We start from the raw sequence: 17252 nt of genomic DNA on the forward strand, positions 1-17252 counted from the left end.
ACATACCAACAATGTCACCCGGCTAACTACGCGATATTAATAAACCATTAATGTATTATAACTAATATACACGTGTTCGTATTTATATCTCTATGTAAAAATATCATACAAAAATCTTATTAGATAATTTATCGGTAACACACACTGTTATGGCGGATAATTTATTCAAGAGTACAAAGGATACAAAAATACCAACAATAAGAAAAAGTAAAGCATCGAATATACAGTATAATGATTTTGTTTGGCGAGTTGCTAAATATAATCTTGTTTGCGAGAAGATTTGAAAGCCGTGGCCGTCGTCGGCTCAAGTTTATTTATGTAGTCATAGCCAGAACCGTTACCTACTACTTGCCAGATGTTATATTTCAGCAAATGAATAATATAATAATTACTTATTTACACCCTACATGTGAATGTTATATGACAAGTAATTAATTAAATTTATAGCATGCTAAAAAAAATATCTTACGATACTATCGTCAAGGTATGAAGTATATCGGTCCATATCACATCAGATATTTAAATTAATTATTCAGTCACACTTCTCAAAACACATAATAATTTTATATACATATCATAGTCTAACACAAAATTTCTTCAGCAATTCATAGAAAAACCCCGTTGATATGCCGGCGCAGCTCCATACTTCTTTACATTCCATATGAATATAAGCACTATGGGAAGTAAGGAAGCACGGAACTAGCGCATGGCCATGTTTCTTGCTCTTCTTTCTTGATTCACTTTAACACATTCTATCGCTAATGCCTCATCACCATTAGCACCTAACGTTCCGAGCACGACGCCATCTAGGTGGCTACAATATTGATCACTTATGTCATTTGTCGATATATACGCGGTGGTGTCAAACGACACAGCGTGATGGCAGCTCGACGAGCACTGGCAGCGCACGCCATGCGCAAGCGCAGACCAGCTCTAAAAATGGACTCAACCGGCGGAGTTCGCTTACGACTCGCGAGTACCATCCATTCCAAATTTGTATTTTCCCAAAATAGAGCGGACGGCGGACGCCCATCGGATCGGTTACTCGAACGTGCACCGACCTGCAGCTTGCGGGCTGGAGCGCACGGTGCGCCGGCCCGCGGCGGCGCACCATGGGCTCTTATGTAAGGCGCGCTGTAAACCGCGCCGCGTGACGACCGTATCGAAAATAAACGTTCACGCAGAGGCGACGCCGGCGACGGGCGCCACATGTGCGCGCTCCCGTCAGCGCTGCGATGATCGCTCGCTGGAGGGGAGGTTATTATTAGTCGAACACCATCTACCACTGTCACCTCCCGCAGGGTAGTCGGGCTATACATAGTTCACGTCTTGAGATCTGGCAATCTTTTGCGTTCACTGACCCCCTGAAAGAATGTTAATTATATATTTAATTCCTTTATAATACGAATTATGCGTACTTACGGATAAATTTACATTTTATAAAGAAGTGTGAATTTAAACATTCAAACTAATTTAATGCAAAACAGCAACACTTAAATTTGGATATATGTACATAGTTTTGAAATATTGAAACTTTAAATGCCTAAAAGTCACATTGCTGACCATAAAGCTTGCCTGTACGTTCTTTCAGTCAATAAAAGAATTTGGCAAACTTTCGTAGACAAACAAGTGGGACGACAGCCAACTCATCTTTTGTCTGCTTGAAAGCAACATAGTTTTGTTAGCATTTTTATACTGCCATGTTTCAAACTAGTAAACAGGAAACATTTACACTATGTGAAAATTTTCTTACGGTCGGGCCCAGATAAATATTCCGAATCCTTATTTAAGGCAGATCAAGTTTTGATAAAAATTCAGTATCAAATGTCGGATATTTATGGGTCTCGCGGAGCCATAATCGGATAATATTATTTCCTTCACGTATTGTAGTACAAAAGGGAATACTTTCCTTTGAATTTAACGACATTTTACTTGATCAGCTAAGATGCGCTAGTGGGTAAAGAATTGCGATGCTGGCCGCAGTATGAACGTCCAAAGAGCGCCTGTTGAATATTAATGTGACATTGTTATTGGCCACAGTTGCCCGCTGCTGCCCCAATCGCACATTTCCATAACTTACTATTCGGGATCTGCGGGGAATCAGCTCGCTTTTGTAGGAATATGATCGCTCGGGATATCCACTCATATCACGCCTCTCAAATCTGTTTGTCACGGTTTCACACTAACCTTTCCGTCGCTTTAGCCTCTAACTGAGTGCTTCAATATCTTATTGCGGTATGCACCGCCATGCTGTTTAATGAGTCATAATTGAATCGTGTCTTGCACTTATTAATACGGATAAAATGGATCGAACTGTAACATTATAAAATCAACGATGGAATATATATCGTGTACGTTAAAATATTCCAATATATTTTTATACAAAAGAATCGTATGCTAAATAATGTTTATTACATACGGCCGTTTCCGATAAACGCATCCCAACACACCGTTAAACTGAATACTAAGAAAGAAACTGAGCGTGGTTCATTTCAAAGCAATTTTTTATGATCCGGTTTAGGCCCAAGAAAGCGTAAATAAGACAAATAATGCACCACATGTTCTAAAGTGTGATCTCATAGTTCTCAAAAACAGGGAATCGGTATTATTCTTTACAATCATTGTCTTTATGTTGGGGATTTATATATTTAATGAATACACTGGGTGAGGGTAAATGTTTACATTAATATTTAAGAAAAAACATAGATAAGATGGATAAAAAAACAGTTGTCCAAGAGGTTAAGAAATTAAAGTTAATGTAAAAGAATGTAATATTCACATTAATAGCCAGAATGCCTGATGTGCTGGCCAAAATGTAGAAAAAGTTTGAAGAGAAGTCTAACATCGTCTCCATAGCCTAGGTTCTTTTGCGACGAAGACAATCCTAAACCTAAATTGACGACGCGGTTGGCGCAGTGGTAAAGTGAGCTGCCTACTGAGCCGACGGTCCCGGGTTCGATCCCCGGTCAGGGCAAATATTTGTGTGATGAGCTCAATTATTTGTTCTTGGGTCTGGGTGTTATTATCTATATATGTATTTATTAAATATTATATTTATCGTCGCCTAATACCCACAACACAAGCCTTAATTGAGCTTACTGTGGGACTAGGTCGATTTGTGTAATAATGTCCTATAATATTTATTTATTTATTTATTTAAATAAATGTCATCAATAAAATAATCCTTTTGTGTATTTTAATAAGATTTTTATAGGTACACATTTAATACAGTTAAAACCTACATTATCTATTATTATATTTAATGTAATTTTAAATTTAATGATCAAAGTTTGCACGACTTGGTATTACTGAAGTAGGTACCTAACTAAAAATCATTCATTAACATAACTTTTTATAAATTTTAAAACTCTCGTACTGTAAATAAAGAATCCTTAGTTTTTGATTCATTATTATTCCAAGCTTATTTAGTGAAGTAAATTTTTTTCGCTCTATCTTTTAGTGGAAATTAATATGTATATCATAATATTAGATGATTTAAAACTCGTAAAAATTATTGTATAAAATGTACACCATTTTTATAACAAAGAATTTATATAGCTTTCGAGGTGTGCAATACTAAAGTAAAGAGTGATACAAAATAGCTGCCATTTTCGAGGCTTGTCTATAACGAGCGCTTTATGTTAAGCCGCACTACAAATTAGCGCTCTCACTTGTAAAACGGTGCGGTTTTAAACTAGCTGCAACTCAGTTAGCAACTTTACAAGTTTCAGTTCATCTGCAGTACGCCCTGAGTACTGCTAATAACTACTGTAATCTAGCTTTTCCTTTTCGTCTTACACCATTCTGTCTTAGAACAAGAACCCATCGTATGCGGGCAAATAAAGTTTGAAGTGCACAATGCACACTCGTCTGTATTTGTTGATCTTGTTGTATGTTTAGTATCGAATAGGCAGGTACTTTAGGTATACCATTAAAAAGTATATAATATACTTTTGGAGGAAGCATAGGTTAAAGAGTAGAATTTGCTTTTTCATGGTAAGTTGATGTGCATACAACAATTGTAACAGTTTATGTGAAATTACAAAATTATTTATTAATTACAAGATATTATTGATTGACCTTCGGAGATGCTTTAACTCTACATTTAGTTATTAATGATTTTCAAAATATATAAATTACATAATACTAAATCAAACAGTAATAGTATCATTAATTTTAACCAAAATGACAAGATAAGTAATGGTCTTATTATGAAGAAAATATGTGAAGAATTTCTGTAAAATCATGTTGCTGTTTTAATAACTGTCGACGATAATAAAATTAATTGAAATATTTTAACTCAAGAAATCGTATAATGTCAGTCCCTTAAAGAACCCTTATTATACATAAAATGCCTTAATTTTTCATATCTTAAGAATGTAATTTTAAAATAACCCTTCTCTATCAAAAGGAAATTAAAGTCGTAAAGGAATTTTATACTTGTGCTATCTAAAGAGGGCTAAATAATTCACTATAGTGTCAATTAAGAAAATACGATCGCTATGTGTAATTATAACAAATAAGCCACTGTTGTGTTACGCTATAATTTAGCGTACATTGAACGTTTAATTAAAAAAACGCATTTACAATGGCGTCATCCAACATGACGCTGCGCGTGATATTCCTGCTTCATTTTAGTATCACATTATATTACAGTTACACCACATTGTTTAAGCTTTATTTATTAAATCCATGATAATGTGAAAATACTAAAGTGGACTGATGATTTTTATAATACTACTGTTCCTCGTTTACTCTTGCCTTAATAACTTACGATATCCTGAATGTACTGTTGTATTAAAATGTTTTCTAAAATGACATAGCAAAATACTTGAAAGATTTTCACTCGGTTATTCCAGACTTTCAAAATTGTGTAGAAAAATAACTGAGGTGGGGCGTAATTGACTTTCAAGCTTCATTAATTAAATATCACTTCATAGTTCACTGAATATTGAGAGGAAGCAATAATGAGTGATAGGATTGTGAGAGTGGAGGAAGGGTGCGCGCGAGCGGGCGCGACGCGACGCGCGACGCACGGATTCCAACTGTTGGTGTTCGTAGGACAAGCGCGAGCGCCGCCCGATGACCACGACGTTTGACCTTATTTAATTAGTTTGTTCGTTTTTACTCTTTGAACGTAACGCAGCATATTAAAATGTGTACCACCTAATTTATTGTTGCCATCTACACTATGCTACTGTTAATTTCACATGTACGCAAAAAGACGAGTGTAAGAGCACGCATTACGTAGTTTTTAATTTTCAGTGTTGTATTTAAGAAGTGGTTTCCTTAAAGAAAAATATTTTCTTGCTCTCGCATGTCTTTAAATTAACTTTTACACCTTACAACTACAGACGCGATCCTGTGGTCTATTTCTGTTCGGAGTTCAACCACCTCGGCACGAGCACGAATTTTTGCTATCTAAACTACCTACACGTCTTTTCCTGAAACTATAATTTACAATTGAATTATAGTTTCAGGAAAATGATGTATGCAAAAACTCTACAACGTTGTTTTCTTTTAATGAAAATTTAAATTATGATATGATTTCAACAGAATCTTTTAAAATATACATATTTATTGAGATAATGATAAATAGCTAGATAATTTCCACTTCTTCAATACGGTAATTTTTTTTAACTATATTTCACATGTAAATAATTATTTATACTTTTTATAAAATATGCTCTCTGTAACAGAATGATTTCACACATCAACATTTTCAGAACAAAATTTAATGATATTAAAGCTGCATAATATGATACGATTCTGTTAAATTTCATTCGAATTTTCGAAATAACATCACATAACATCAACATTCCTTGTTAAAGTCGTTAAAACAGAAGAAAGTTAAAAATACGTCTTCGCAGTGGCTTTGACTCTCGTATGGCGCTGGCTCGAAGTTTCTTTATAAAGTTAAATAAAACTCTTTAAATGTCATTTGCATAACAAACGAGATAACGCAGTTACGAAATCAGCGATACTCAAAGAAAAACAGAAATTACCAACTATCTGCAACTCTGTACATAGACGTGATCTGTATCGATAGTAGTAGGTACCTATTCAATTTACAACACGCAAATATATTGTATTAGTCATTTACATATAAAACATTATAAGAACATGAAAACTGCTTTCGATGTTGATTGTAATCTTCAAAGATGTTACGAGTATTTTTTTTTTTTAAGGAAAAGCTTATAGCATAAAAATTACACAATAGATTTGAAAATTTATACTACAATATCAATTCATAGAGCTTATCATCCTTTTAATAATTAGTTAACTGCTACAAAAATAATAACCGAACTGACATTGTTACAGTGCCATGAAGATAATGCTGGCCAAATTACCTCGTCCATGGATAGTTGACGACGCGAAGGACGACGGCTACACGGCTCTCCACTTGGCGGCGCTAAACAACCACGCGGAGATAGCTGAACTGCTGGTCCGGGGGGGCGCAAGGCCAGACCTGCAGAACGCGAACCTGCAAACAGCCCTCCATCTCGCAGTGGAGAGACAGCACACGCAAATCGTTCGCTTGCTCATTGCGAACGGGGCTAACCTCAACATTTGTGACAAGGTTAGCTGAACGTTACTTATGCGTGTGAACGTTTTAATTGAGTAGCGAGCTTATTTTAATGTCGTTTTACATGTAGCTATAACTTTTTAATATATGTAATTGGTGTGGATAGATTACAAATTTAAATCAGTTTTGAAAATAATGTTTATGCTTTGATGTCCACATTTGGAATATGTATTTCACTGACAAAACAACCAATTGTTGAATTCTTTTATTTTCAAGGATTTCTTTTTTTCAATAGGACGGTGATACGCCTCTTCACGAGGCCCTAAGACATCACACGTTGCAGCAGTTGAGACGGTTGCAGGACGTCACAGATTTCCCTACACTCGGCGGGATTGCCAACGCACACGACAAAAAGTCATCCGCCTCCATCGCATGCTTCCTTGCTGCTCATGGCGCTGATTTAACCATCAAAAATAAAAAAGGTAGGTACAGCGAAAATTTATTTAAATAATATGATGAAATAGAATATTTATAACCTTTGAATCTAAAAGGGAAATGCGTTACTCATTTAGTTGATTGCTCAACTTGCATCGGCGCCAAATTACTTAGACGTATCGTGTAGTGCATTTGACTCAATGATCCCGTGCTTCTATGATTAACAATAAATTTATTTTATGCTGTACTTACAAGATTTTATGGCACGGATCGTTTAATAAATTAACAACCACTTAATTAAGGATATTTCTTGTTTCCGTTAAGTAATAGAGTTCTTGGTAAATGACACTTGAGTTAGCTCTATTATAAGAAATCAAACAATTAATTATTATTTGTAGTTGAATTTTTATTTTCGATATTTAGATGGGTTAAGAATTGATGTGGGTTGTTGTGAGTGAAAAATTGTAACGTGCTGCAGAAAAATAAAAAGAATATTCAGTATATTATTTATGTGCATAGGTATTCTTATTAATAAAAACTTGTATTTTTTCTAAAATCTAGATAGGTAAATGAAATAATATCAATAGGGATTGGTCTGCAAAAAACCACATTGGAACTTCCAGGTCAGACACCGTTGGACCTGTGCCCCGATCCGAATCTATGTAAGACGCTGACGTCATACCGCAAGGAAGCCGGCACCACCAGCGATGGTACACCCGAGAGCGAGAGCTCTTTGAGTGCTCCCGTCGCAAGCACATCTATAGCATCGCACACGCCGCAAATATCCCAAACGCCGCAAGTGCCGCACACGCCGCAAGTGCCGCACGTGCCACAAGTGCCGCACACGCCTCAAGTGCCGCAAGTGCCACCAGCCGCTGACGCGCCCAAACAAGACGCTGCCAGCGACGAGTGCCTCGTGTGCTCGGACGCCAAGCGGGACACGCTGTTCAGACCCTGCGGACACATTTGCTGCTGTAACGTCTGCGCCGCAAGGGTGAGAATCGCCCGATATTCCACCGTTTAACACGATTCACAACCCATTAATTTGCTTATTTATGAACGCGATTGAATTACGTTTTATTTAACTTAGCTTTATACGGTTTTTCGTGTGATTTTAAATGTGTCTTTTTTCATCATGGCCGGACGTGATTGGATTAAATATTTATTTTGGTAAAAGGATTTCCTCTATTCTTTGTTCTTTTCTCATAAAATTCTATAATCTTCTTTTGCTACCTCTAAAATTACGGCGAGCATTACAGACAGTTTATAGTTATAGCGATATAACTTTAAGGGGATGTCTGGCTACAGTCTGTACTGCGGCAAATTCAAACTGCGTCGAAAATACCTTAGTGAGTTAGTGTTAAAACCTGTGTGTAGAAACTACATAGTTAGCAAACTTATAACTAAGCATCCATAAATGACAAATAACGTTACAAAAGTCCCATACTTTGAATCGAATCTTATATGATGATACACAAATTTAATTAAAATTATTCCCGTGGCCAAACTAAAACCAAACCTGATATGTGTGGAGAATGTATTAAAATCGTACCTAATTTTCTTGGACCCAATCCAATCTAACTTTTCTTAATATGCGTAATTTTATTGAACAAAGCCTATGTAGGAAATATCTACTATGTATTTAGGTAGGTATATAATTAGAACAAACATAACAATGTACAGAAAAAATAACTATACATGAGGTTATGAACGTTTACAGAGCATCGGAAATTTATTAAAATCGAATGCTGACGTCTATGAAAAAATACTTAAATAAAACATGGACTACTAAAACCATCACACTAATAATATATTGAATCACTCAACAGATGTTGTTGTTCGATTTTAGCTCACTAAAATATTCGAACTCATAGAGCACATTGTAGATTAGTATAGCAGTTGCCAAAATTTCACCTAAATCATTTTTATTTCATAAAAAAGTCGCGTATATGAAATTGCAATAAATTTTATACTTTTAATTGACTTTTTCTGCAAAATTGTAGTTTATCATTTTAGCTTGACTATCAACCTATTAAATAAATAAAAAAACACCCACAATAGAATTTTGGATGCGATAATGCCAGTAACATTGCTATCGTTTGATTGATTTTATACCAGAAAGGGGTGGCAAAGAGCCAAACGACCCATTTTAGGCACGCAAAGACACTCGTGGATATAATTTTCGACAAACTATGCTTCAACTATATACACATAAATTATGCAAACAAAACCCATAGAGTTTTTGGTAATAATGTATGATTTACTTGTTTTGCTGAACGTTAAGAAAAGTAACGAAATTACTCTTTGCCGTGAACAGCTAAATACAGTGAAACCTGGTTAAGTGAGACATCAAGGGACCTGCAATTTCGTTTCACTTATAGAGGTATTCCACTTACCCTGTGTGTTATGCATATAAAATTTACTCGCTGTCTCAGTTATAGAGGTAACTATGATGATAAATCGAAAGAACAAATCCCAGATATAGAGGTTTACCTCGTCCCACTAACAGAGGTAATTCAGTGCCAAAGTGTTGGGACCTCAGCATGAGTTCCAGATATGGAGGTTTCTCACTTATCCAGGTCCCACTTAACCAAGTTTCACTGTATATGACCTATTTCTAAACATAATCTTGTTTGTCTTACTTTGATGAGTCAGAGGTTCTCGAACCCATAGATTACCAGAAGTAAATAGGGATGGTTCCTGGAAAAAAACATTTTTAACAACTGAATTTTGCTAAAATCGTTTTATAATTTTTCTATATCCTACAATAAAGAGGGAACTAATTTCGTAATATTTGCGTAATTCAAATCTTTCTTACACTTGAAAACTTCTTATACTTACTATAACTTCTAATACTGAAATATTGTATGCCTACCTTATTAGTAAATATGATAATGTATGCTTAGAAAAGCGACGTTACCTATCGTCCATATATTTTATAACTCTCTTGATATCCGTATCAAAGGAAAAGCACAGGATAGTGACGGATTTATCTATCGGCCTTAAACGGCATAGTAGGCAATATGCATTCAAAAACTTGTTAGATTAGATTATCTTTGATTATAAATTATGGAAAGGTCAAAATATAGCGAATAATTTAAACTTTTATTTACTTTATAATCTATCGCAATTTTTTGCGGGTGATAGTAATTTTAAATCCAAGGGTAATATTTCAAACGAGTATTATACAAGCTGGAAATTTTCTATTGGCTTGCCATGCCGATTCCCGAGCATGGTAAGTGAATTTTAAAAAATCTTTCAAATTTCAATGCAGTTGTATTTCTTATTAAAAATAAAGGAACTTTTCCCTTCTGCATAATTGACTATTTCCAGTATTTTAACTTTTAAGCACATCAATTTCCACCCTGTATACATACTCTTTAAACTGAAAGTGATAAAGCGGACTGATTCTGATCTATTGAATATGATTTTTGATAGGGCGATAATTTCCAAAAAAAATGCCAAATTAGATTTTTTTAACACGTTTATTCATGCAAAACAACTTCACATAAACTCAAACTCACACATTCATTTATTCAATTAGACTACTATTTAGTAGTAGCACTTTCGAATCGTCATTACATAAGTATTTTTAACATTTACCACCGATTCGGAAAGCAGTATCTATGGAGAAGAATCGGCATGAAACTCCATAGTTGGTCTTTTAAAATCATGTCAATATTACATTACATATTGTAATGAATTATTTGTATTATCTATTCTTTTTTTTTAATCTTTTTGATGCGCCCTCGCTTTTTACCAATGTCTTACATGTCCTTTATTTTTATGGTTGCCTGGAAGAGATTGCTTTTAAGCAATAAGGCCGCCTATTGTACACTTTCCAATTTTATGTATTCATTTATTTTAAATTCCTGTTATATGTACAATGAAGTGTCATAAATAAATAAATAAATATGTATGTCATGTCATCTATTTGTCATGTGTCAGGTGAAGAAATGCCTGTTGTGCCGCGCGAGCGTGTCGTCCCGGTCGCGCGCGGGCGAGTGCGTGGTGTGCTCGGAGGCGGCGGCCAGCGTGGTGTTCCAGCCGTGCGGCCACGTGTGCGCCTGCCGCGGCTGCGCGCCGCTCATGCGCAAGTGCGTCACGTGCAGGACGCCGCTGCACAGCGGGGCTAACGTTGATTGTGAGTTCATACTGGTGTAGAGCTATATGATTTTAGTTTAGATGGTTTACGGAATTTAAGACGATGACGATGTGAAATTAAAAAAAATAGTATGATCAACAGATAGCTATAAGCTGGATAGACAGATATAAGCTGGGACATGCATATTAAGGATTATATTTAGCTGTAGGCCAACAATTGTAACAAGTTAATCCAGAGTCCTTGATTGCTGCATAATTACTAACCACTTTTTCACTTGTTTATTATATTTTACTTGTAATTTTGAAATCGTCTACTAGTTCAATTTATATTAACGCATGTAGCATTTCAATATTCACCAACACATAAATCGCATGTTACAGTGGAAAAAGAGAGCACGAGCAACCTAGCGTCAGTTCAAGTGAACAAAGGGCAACCGGCACCCGCACAAGCGGCGCCGCACCACATGAACAACGGCAGTCGAACCGCAGCACCGACTAGTAACAACAACTCACAAGCCGGACACACAGCTCAGCCACCCGCAGCTGTGCCGCAAGCTAACCATGCTGTGCCGCTAGCTAACCATGCTGTGTCTCCAGCTGGACACACTGCGACAACTTCGCCCGCTGCGCCCTCTACGGCGGAGGTGCAGAAACTACAGCAGCAGTTGCAGGACATTAAGGAACAGGTAATAATATATTCTAGATAAAAGAGCGAATAGTTACGGAAATGTTAAAATTAATGAATAACAGACTATTCTGTCTCTGCAGAAATTTTTAATTAAAAAATTGGTTTCCTGTAAAGTCGGTTTACTGACGATCGTTGAACGTAACAACGTCTTAAGGCCGATTGTGCTTCTTTGTCACTCGTTCCGCGCTCTCGCTCGCACTTCAAGCCTTACATGGAACGCCTCAGAGCGACGTAACGCCGCATGAGTCATGTTTTTTCGTGCGTGCAGCCGGCTCTATCGAATTATAAGACGTTGTCACGTCAAAAAAAATAAAAAATAAAAAATTCCATGGTTATAGGTTGTTTAGGACAAATCGCATTACTCGGTAAGGCTAGAATTTTGGAAATTCTAAACTGTTATTTTACGTGAAAAGACCAATGCACTTGAATTCTTGTCAGCAACCCAACATTTAACAGAAACCGCTAAACAGCTATCTGGTGGAATATCGTGCTATTCTCAATCATGAGCTGTGGCTTCATTTGAACAACCAATAAATAAATTCAAGGGTGCATAAATATTCATGCAAATACATTAATACATATTCACACACAAAGTGTAGTTATTCAAAATACCGAAAACGTAATACTTAGATAGACTTATATTTGATGAAGGAGTAACAAACTCTTAACTCTAAGCATTTATTTATTCAATTAAATCTATATATATAAAACTCAAATGTGACTGATATAGTGATCTATCAACGCACAGCCCAAACCACTGGACGTATCGGGCTGAAATTTGGCCTGCAGGTAGATGTTAGGACATAGACATCCGCTAAGAAAGGATTTCCCGAAATTCTTGCGGGAACGGGGAAAAACGGGGAGCACGTACAAAGTCGTGGGCGGAAGCTAGTTTCTTATAAAAGCACTTTTGAATCGTCATAACATTTTTTAACACCGATTCGGAAAGCAGTATCTACATACAAACTTTCGTATTTATAATAGTAGTATGTATTACTATCCTTAATTTGTTTGTTCCCAGACAATGTGTCCCATATGCCTGGACCGTCTCAAGAACATGATATTCCTGTGCGGGCACGGCATGTGCCAGATGTGCGGGGACTGCATCACCGTGTGTCCCATTTGCCGAAAATTGGTCGAAAAACGCATACTACTGTATTAGAATACAATAAAATAAATAATAATGCATGAATAAAGTTGTTTGATCTGTGTAACTCGCATAAATTATTATAAGCTGTATGTTATACTATTGTAAACGTGATGATGTTAAATGTAGGTCTTTTAATGCCTTCAATTAGATTTACGAAGTAACCAAATACACCATGGAATATATGTTATTAAAAATAATTTTCAAGTTAATTCAACAATGCATAATTTAGAGAAACTTTATACTTTATATTCAGGAAACATTTTTATTCATTATCTAATTATTTTATGTTTTAAAATAATTAGAAAATGAATAAAAATTTTGTAACGTTGAAAAGATTTAAATCCTGCAAGGATCAAATTGCATAAATAATTTCAAATTATTATGAATAAATGTATGGTATCATTAAACTCTTAAATACAAGTTATATGTACTAAAATTTGTTTAATTATTATCTATTGATACAACTATTAAGAGAATTATTTTTGTCGTACTGCTTACATTCGCTTTTTAATTTTCGTTATTTTCGTATGAAGGTAATATATGGTTACGAATGTCCATATGGACTAAAATTAATTTATATATTAAAAAGTTAGCTACAATATTTATTTACATACGTAAATATTTAAATGCATCTACTTTAATTATATAGTTTTCAAAATATTAACTGTTACTATTCTGTTATTTCTGAATTGAATCTTAATATGTTATTTAAGCCTTTCGTCATGTATGAATATTTACACTGCTTTAATTTAGAATAATTAATTTTTTAATTTGAATGAAGTAAATGTTATGGTTGATAATTATTATTGTTACAAGTATGTTTATTAGATGTTACTGAGAACTTATTTTAGATAGTAAATGGGCTTACAACGTAGGGAACAATATTGAGTAAAGAATTCTACACAAGTTTTTAATTTAATATAATAATATTGTAATACTGGTTGCCTTAAACATAGATGTAATAAGTACTAATGTATTCATATGGAGATTATATATACTGCCACGACTAAGAAATTGAACGTTAGGTATACCAATGAATGTAATTATTTATTTTCATAATTTATAAATAGCCAGAAAGGCAAAGCTCATTTATACTTTCATTAAATTTAGTAAATATTACATCTATAAATATATAAATTAAACTCATGTGAGTGATAACAATGTTACAAGTGAATCTTTTGCTTTAGTTATGTTATAATCTTTTTAGCACTGTAATTTTGGTTAAGTTTTGTAATTTTAGTGAATTGTTTCCATTTTCACTAATTAATCAATATTTAACGTAATTTGATTTAAGGCACAAATGTTAAATGTTATTTATCAAAGCAAATTTTATGCGCTCGCATTCGTATTGAATTGCTTCAGAGTTCAGACTTAGTTAACTCAGTTTAGCTTGTCTACGCCTTGTTCAGATATTGTTTAATTATTTTAATAATATTAAATTTCGGACGATAGGAGCAGTGTCCCAGCAGTGGGAACGTATATGGGCTGATGATGATGATATTTAAAATGAGGTTTTTAAATTACATTAATAAAATACGATACCGGGCGTATAGATGTAGCAAAGCAAACGTGATTAAATGAATTAGATATTAGAATGTTAGGGCTAGAAAATTGTGTACTTCTAAATACTTATGTATCAGGCGCGATATGCATTTATCTTATACCTAGTTAAAGTGGATCTTGCATTTTTAAAAGTAATATACAATATTATATTCTCAAGTTATCTTACATGTTTAAGATTTTTACTGTATCGTACTTAATAAAGTGCTATTTAATCTTGAAATATTTTTTATTGTTTCTCAAATCCATGCAAATAAATTAAAATGTCACTTGTGAAAATAAACTAAAATAAACCGCCATTCATAACGATACGTAACAATTAACCCGAATAATTTGATACCAAGGTATCGTCCATGGTATCTTTTTCCATGTCCTTGTTCATAATTTCTGGTCGGATAATATTGTAGTCGAAACCAGAAATTCGTTGACGAAGTATATCTCTTGTTACATCTTGCAACTTGAAGGAGAGATGCGTGTCTCTGGCCAGTGCACTCTCACTGCAGCGTTGGTAATCTTTGATATAAAGGGCGGATAAACCATCAAGCTCTGGAGTTATTGCACAGAACAGGACTATGCCCGCACCTTGTTTCTAAAATACAAAACGTTTGAATTACCTACTATCTAGAAAAGTTAATAGTTTATAAATATATGCTACTAGCAGTCCGCCCCGGCTTCGCCCGTGGTACATATTTACGTTTTCTCTACGTAAGAGGATGGTCCTCGTACTTCAAGGAATATAATAAAAAAAGAATTAACGAAATCGGTTCAGCCGTTCTCAAGTTATGCGCTTACCAACACATTTTGGGATTCATTTTTATATTATAGAAGATACTGCTCGTGATACAACCTATTACAAATAATATAAACAATTTATTTAATAATGGCGTATATCGCGAGTCTTTTGGGATAGAGTTTTCTAGGCGAGCGGGATATATTATGTTACCGTTAGTTTACAATATAATCTCGCGATTTTTTAAACGGTCGAATAATTGTTTAATCTGTACTTAGTTAAATTGTCTAATTTTGACTACCTACCAGTAAAATTATGAATTATCCCTGGATGAAAGAAATGTAGAAATTTAGTAATAAAAAGTGAAGTCCCGTGTCCCCTAGTGGGGTAAGGGGCAGATGCATTATTCATACGTCTGTTTCACTGATCAATTTTCTTTAGGGACAAGTAGGTGATCAGCCTTCTGTGTCCTGCCAGACCGAGTCATTTTTTTTCTTCGTCTCCACCGGGAATCGAACCCAGGAGTCAGGACCCCTCGGTTCTACGCTCACGCGTCAACCACTGTACCAAGGAGGCGGTCAACAAATTTAGTAATAATATTAGTTAATTTATAATTTTATACTACCTATTTGTACATTTAACTACCTTCATTGGATTATGAACTCACCACAGATTTTGAAAACGGTCTCATATAATCATACAGAGCTTCGTAAACCCACCAGTTACGTGGCAGTCGAGTTTTTATAAACGAGCCAGGGTGTGCGCAAAATACACCTATGTTAGTGTTCACCCAGCGATAGCTCAAATAATGCATAGCGAGGAGCCCGCATAGCTTTGATATGTTATAAGCTCTGATTGAAGTATAATCTTCTTTAGGAAGTGATATATCGTCAAGTGTCGGTGATAACATTTTTTCATTAGACCATTTTATATTTCTGAAATAAATTAAGGAGGGAATAAATAATTTATAATTCCAGTTAAAGTAATTGTCAATAGACCGTCTAAGCTCATATACACTACTGATTTATAAATATGAAACTTGAAAGCAGTTCGCGACTTTTGATAACAAAACCAAACCTATGCGATTCCGAAGATGTGAATACCACTCTTGCATTCGGAGCAAGAATTTCTTCGAGGGATAATAATAAAAAGTATTGGCTCAAATAGTTAACTTGAAATGTTGTTTCCAAACCATCTTCTGTTAGTGTCCACGGTAGACCAAACGTAGCTGCATTCAATATAACTATATCAATTTTCCTGCAATATTTATAATTTAACCCAAATAATATTTTTAATGTAAATATTGAGGTAGATAACTACGATGTTAATTTAATTACTTTTCTTGGCTGAGAATCTTTTCCGAACACTTCTTTACTGAAGATAAAGAAGCGAGGTTCAATTCGAAGAACTTAATATTCTCATACTTTTCGCAAACGTTTTTAGCAACAATATTTGCTTCATATACGTTACGACAACCCATTATTACGTTGCAATTAATTGCATTTAAACAACGAGCAATCTCTAAACCGAGACCACTATTAGCTCCCGTAATTAAACATGTTTTATCTTCTAGGTCTGCATCTTTAACGATCTGAAATAGGTCGAAATTATATGAAAATTAGAAGATAGCACAAAACAAATGCTGTGCAATAATTTTATTATTTTATTAGTTGGCGTTACGGAATAGAAGAAGTACCTACCTATGTTATATCTGTACAGGTAGAGTGTATACGTAATTAAGAAAATAAATAACACAAAATATTATGAAAAATGTACCTCCTCTGCTGTAGGGCCATGTATCCTTACAAACTCTAAGTTTTTGAATGGAGTTTTAATCCATTCTCGAATTTTAGTTTCCTTGACTAAATTATAAACTTTATTAGCTTTAAAAGCTGTCGAGTATTTTCTATAAGATGGGAAAATACATTTAGTTACATATAATTAATTCAAATGATACATTTTATTAGGTTATTAATTATGGAGCATACTGTACCTAAATATGCACTTAGAAAACATTTTCTTGATAATTAAATTATACGAAGATTACTCTCCGTTGCAA

General features: G+C 34.7%; 2 protein-coding genes across 3 annotated transcripts in view; one reads left to right on the top strand and one right to left on the bottom strand.

Moving 5' to 3' along the window:
• LOC149910334 (E3 ubiquitin-protein ligase MIB1-like) overlaps window positions 1-14686 on the top strand; it is a 116475-nt gene extending 101789 nt beyond the window's left edge. For both annotated transcript variants that reach the window (XM_090112738.1, XM_090112743.1), the window contains exons 12-17: window positions 6322-6580; window positions 6822-7008; window positions 7585-7955; window positions 10910-11105; window positions 11447-11751; window positions 12775-14686. In XM_090112738.1, coding sequence (XP_089968864.1) covers window positions 6322-6580; window positions 6822-7008; window positions 7585-7955; window positions 10910-11105; window positions 11447-11751; window positions 12775-12915 — 1459 coding nt within the window. In that variant the 3' untranslated portion in view covers window positions 12916-14686. The remainder of the gene's footprint in view (window positions 1-6321; window positions 6581-6821; window positions 7009-7584; window positions 7956-10909; window positions 11106-11446; window positions 11752-12774) is intronic.
• A 96-nt stretch (window positions 14687-14782) lies between these two features.
• Window positions 14783-17215, bottom strand: LOC149910335 (WW domain-containing oxidoreductase-like). Its single transcript, XM_090112806.1, has 6 exons — window positions 17187-17215; window positions 16970-17099; window positions 16531-16784; window positions 16271-16450; window positions 15861-16128; window positions 14783-15052 (listed from the first exon to the last, which is right to left on the bottom strand). The coding sequence occupies exons 1-6, from the start codon at window positions 17207-17209 to the stop codon at window positions 14783-14785; spliced, it is 1125 nt and encodes a 374-aa protein (XP_089968932.1). The 5' UTR covers window positions 17210-17215.
• Between the last annotated feature and the right edge of the window lie 37 nt (window positions 17216-17252).

The sequence above is a fragment of the Colias eurytheme genome, chromosome 2 (assembly GCF_061535395.1).
Source record: "Colias eurytheme isolate Ceu_HAF_F1 chromosome 2, ilColEury1 Martin Lab GWU primary, whole genome shotgun sequence".
In the NCBI taxonomy this organism is placed as follows: domain Eukaryota; kingdom Metazoa; phylum Arthropoda; class Insecta; order Lepidoptera; family Pieridae; genus Colias; species Colias eurytheme.

Bases quoted from the DNA above. Each gene is read 5' to 3' on its own strand.
- LOC149910335 (XM_090112806.1), bottom strand. From the start codon at position 17,209: ATGTTTTCTAAGTGCATATTTAG. The intron at 16,785-16,969 runs GTACATTTTTCA...GACCTATTTCAG, and splicing joins ATGGCCCTACAGCAGAGGAG to ATCGTTAAAGATGCAGACCT. The intron at 16,129-16,270 runs GTTTGGTTTTGT...AATTTATTTCAG, and splicing joins ACATCTTCGGAATCGCATAG to AAATATAAAATGGTCTAATG.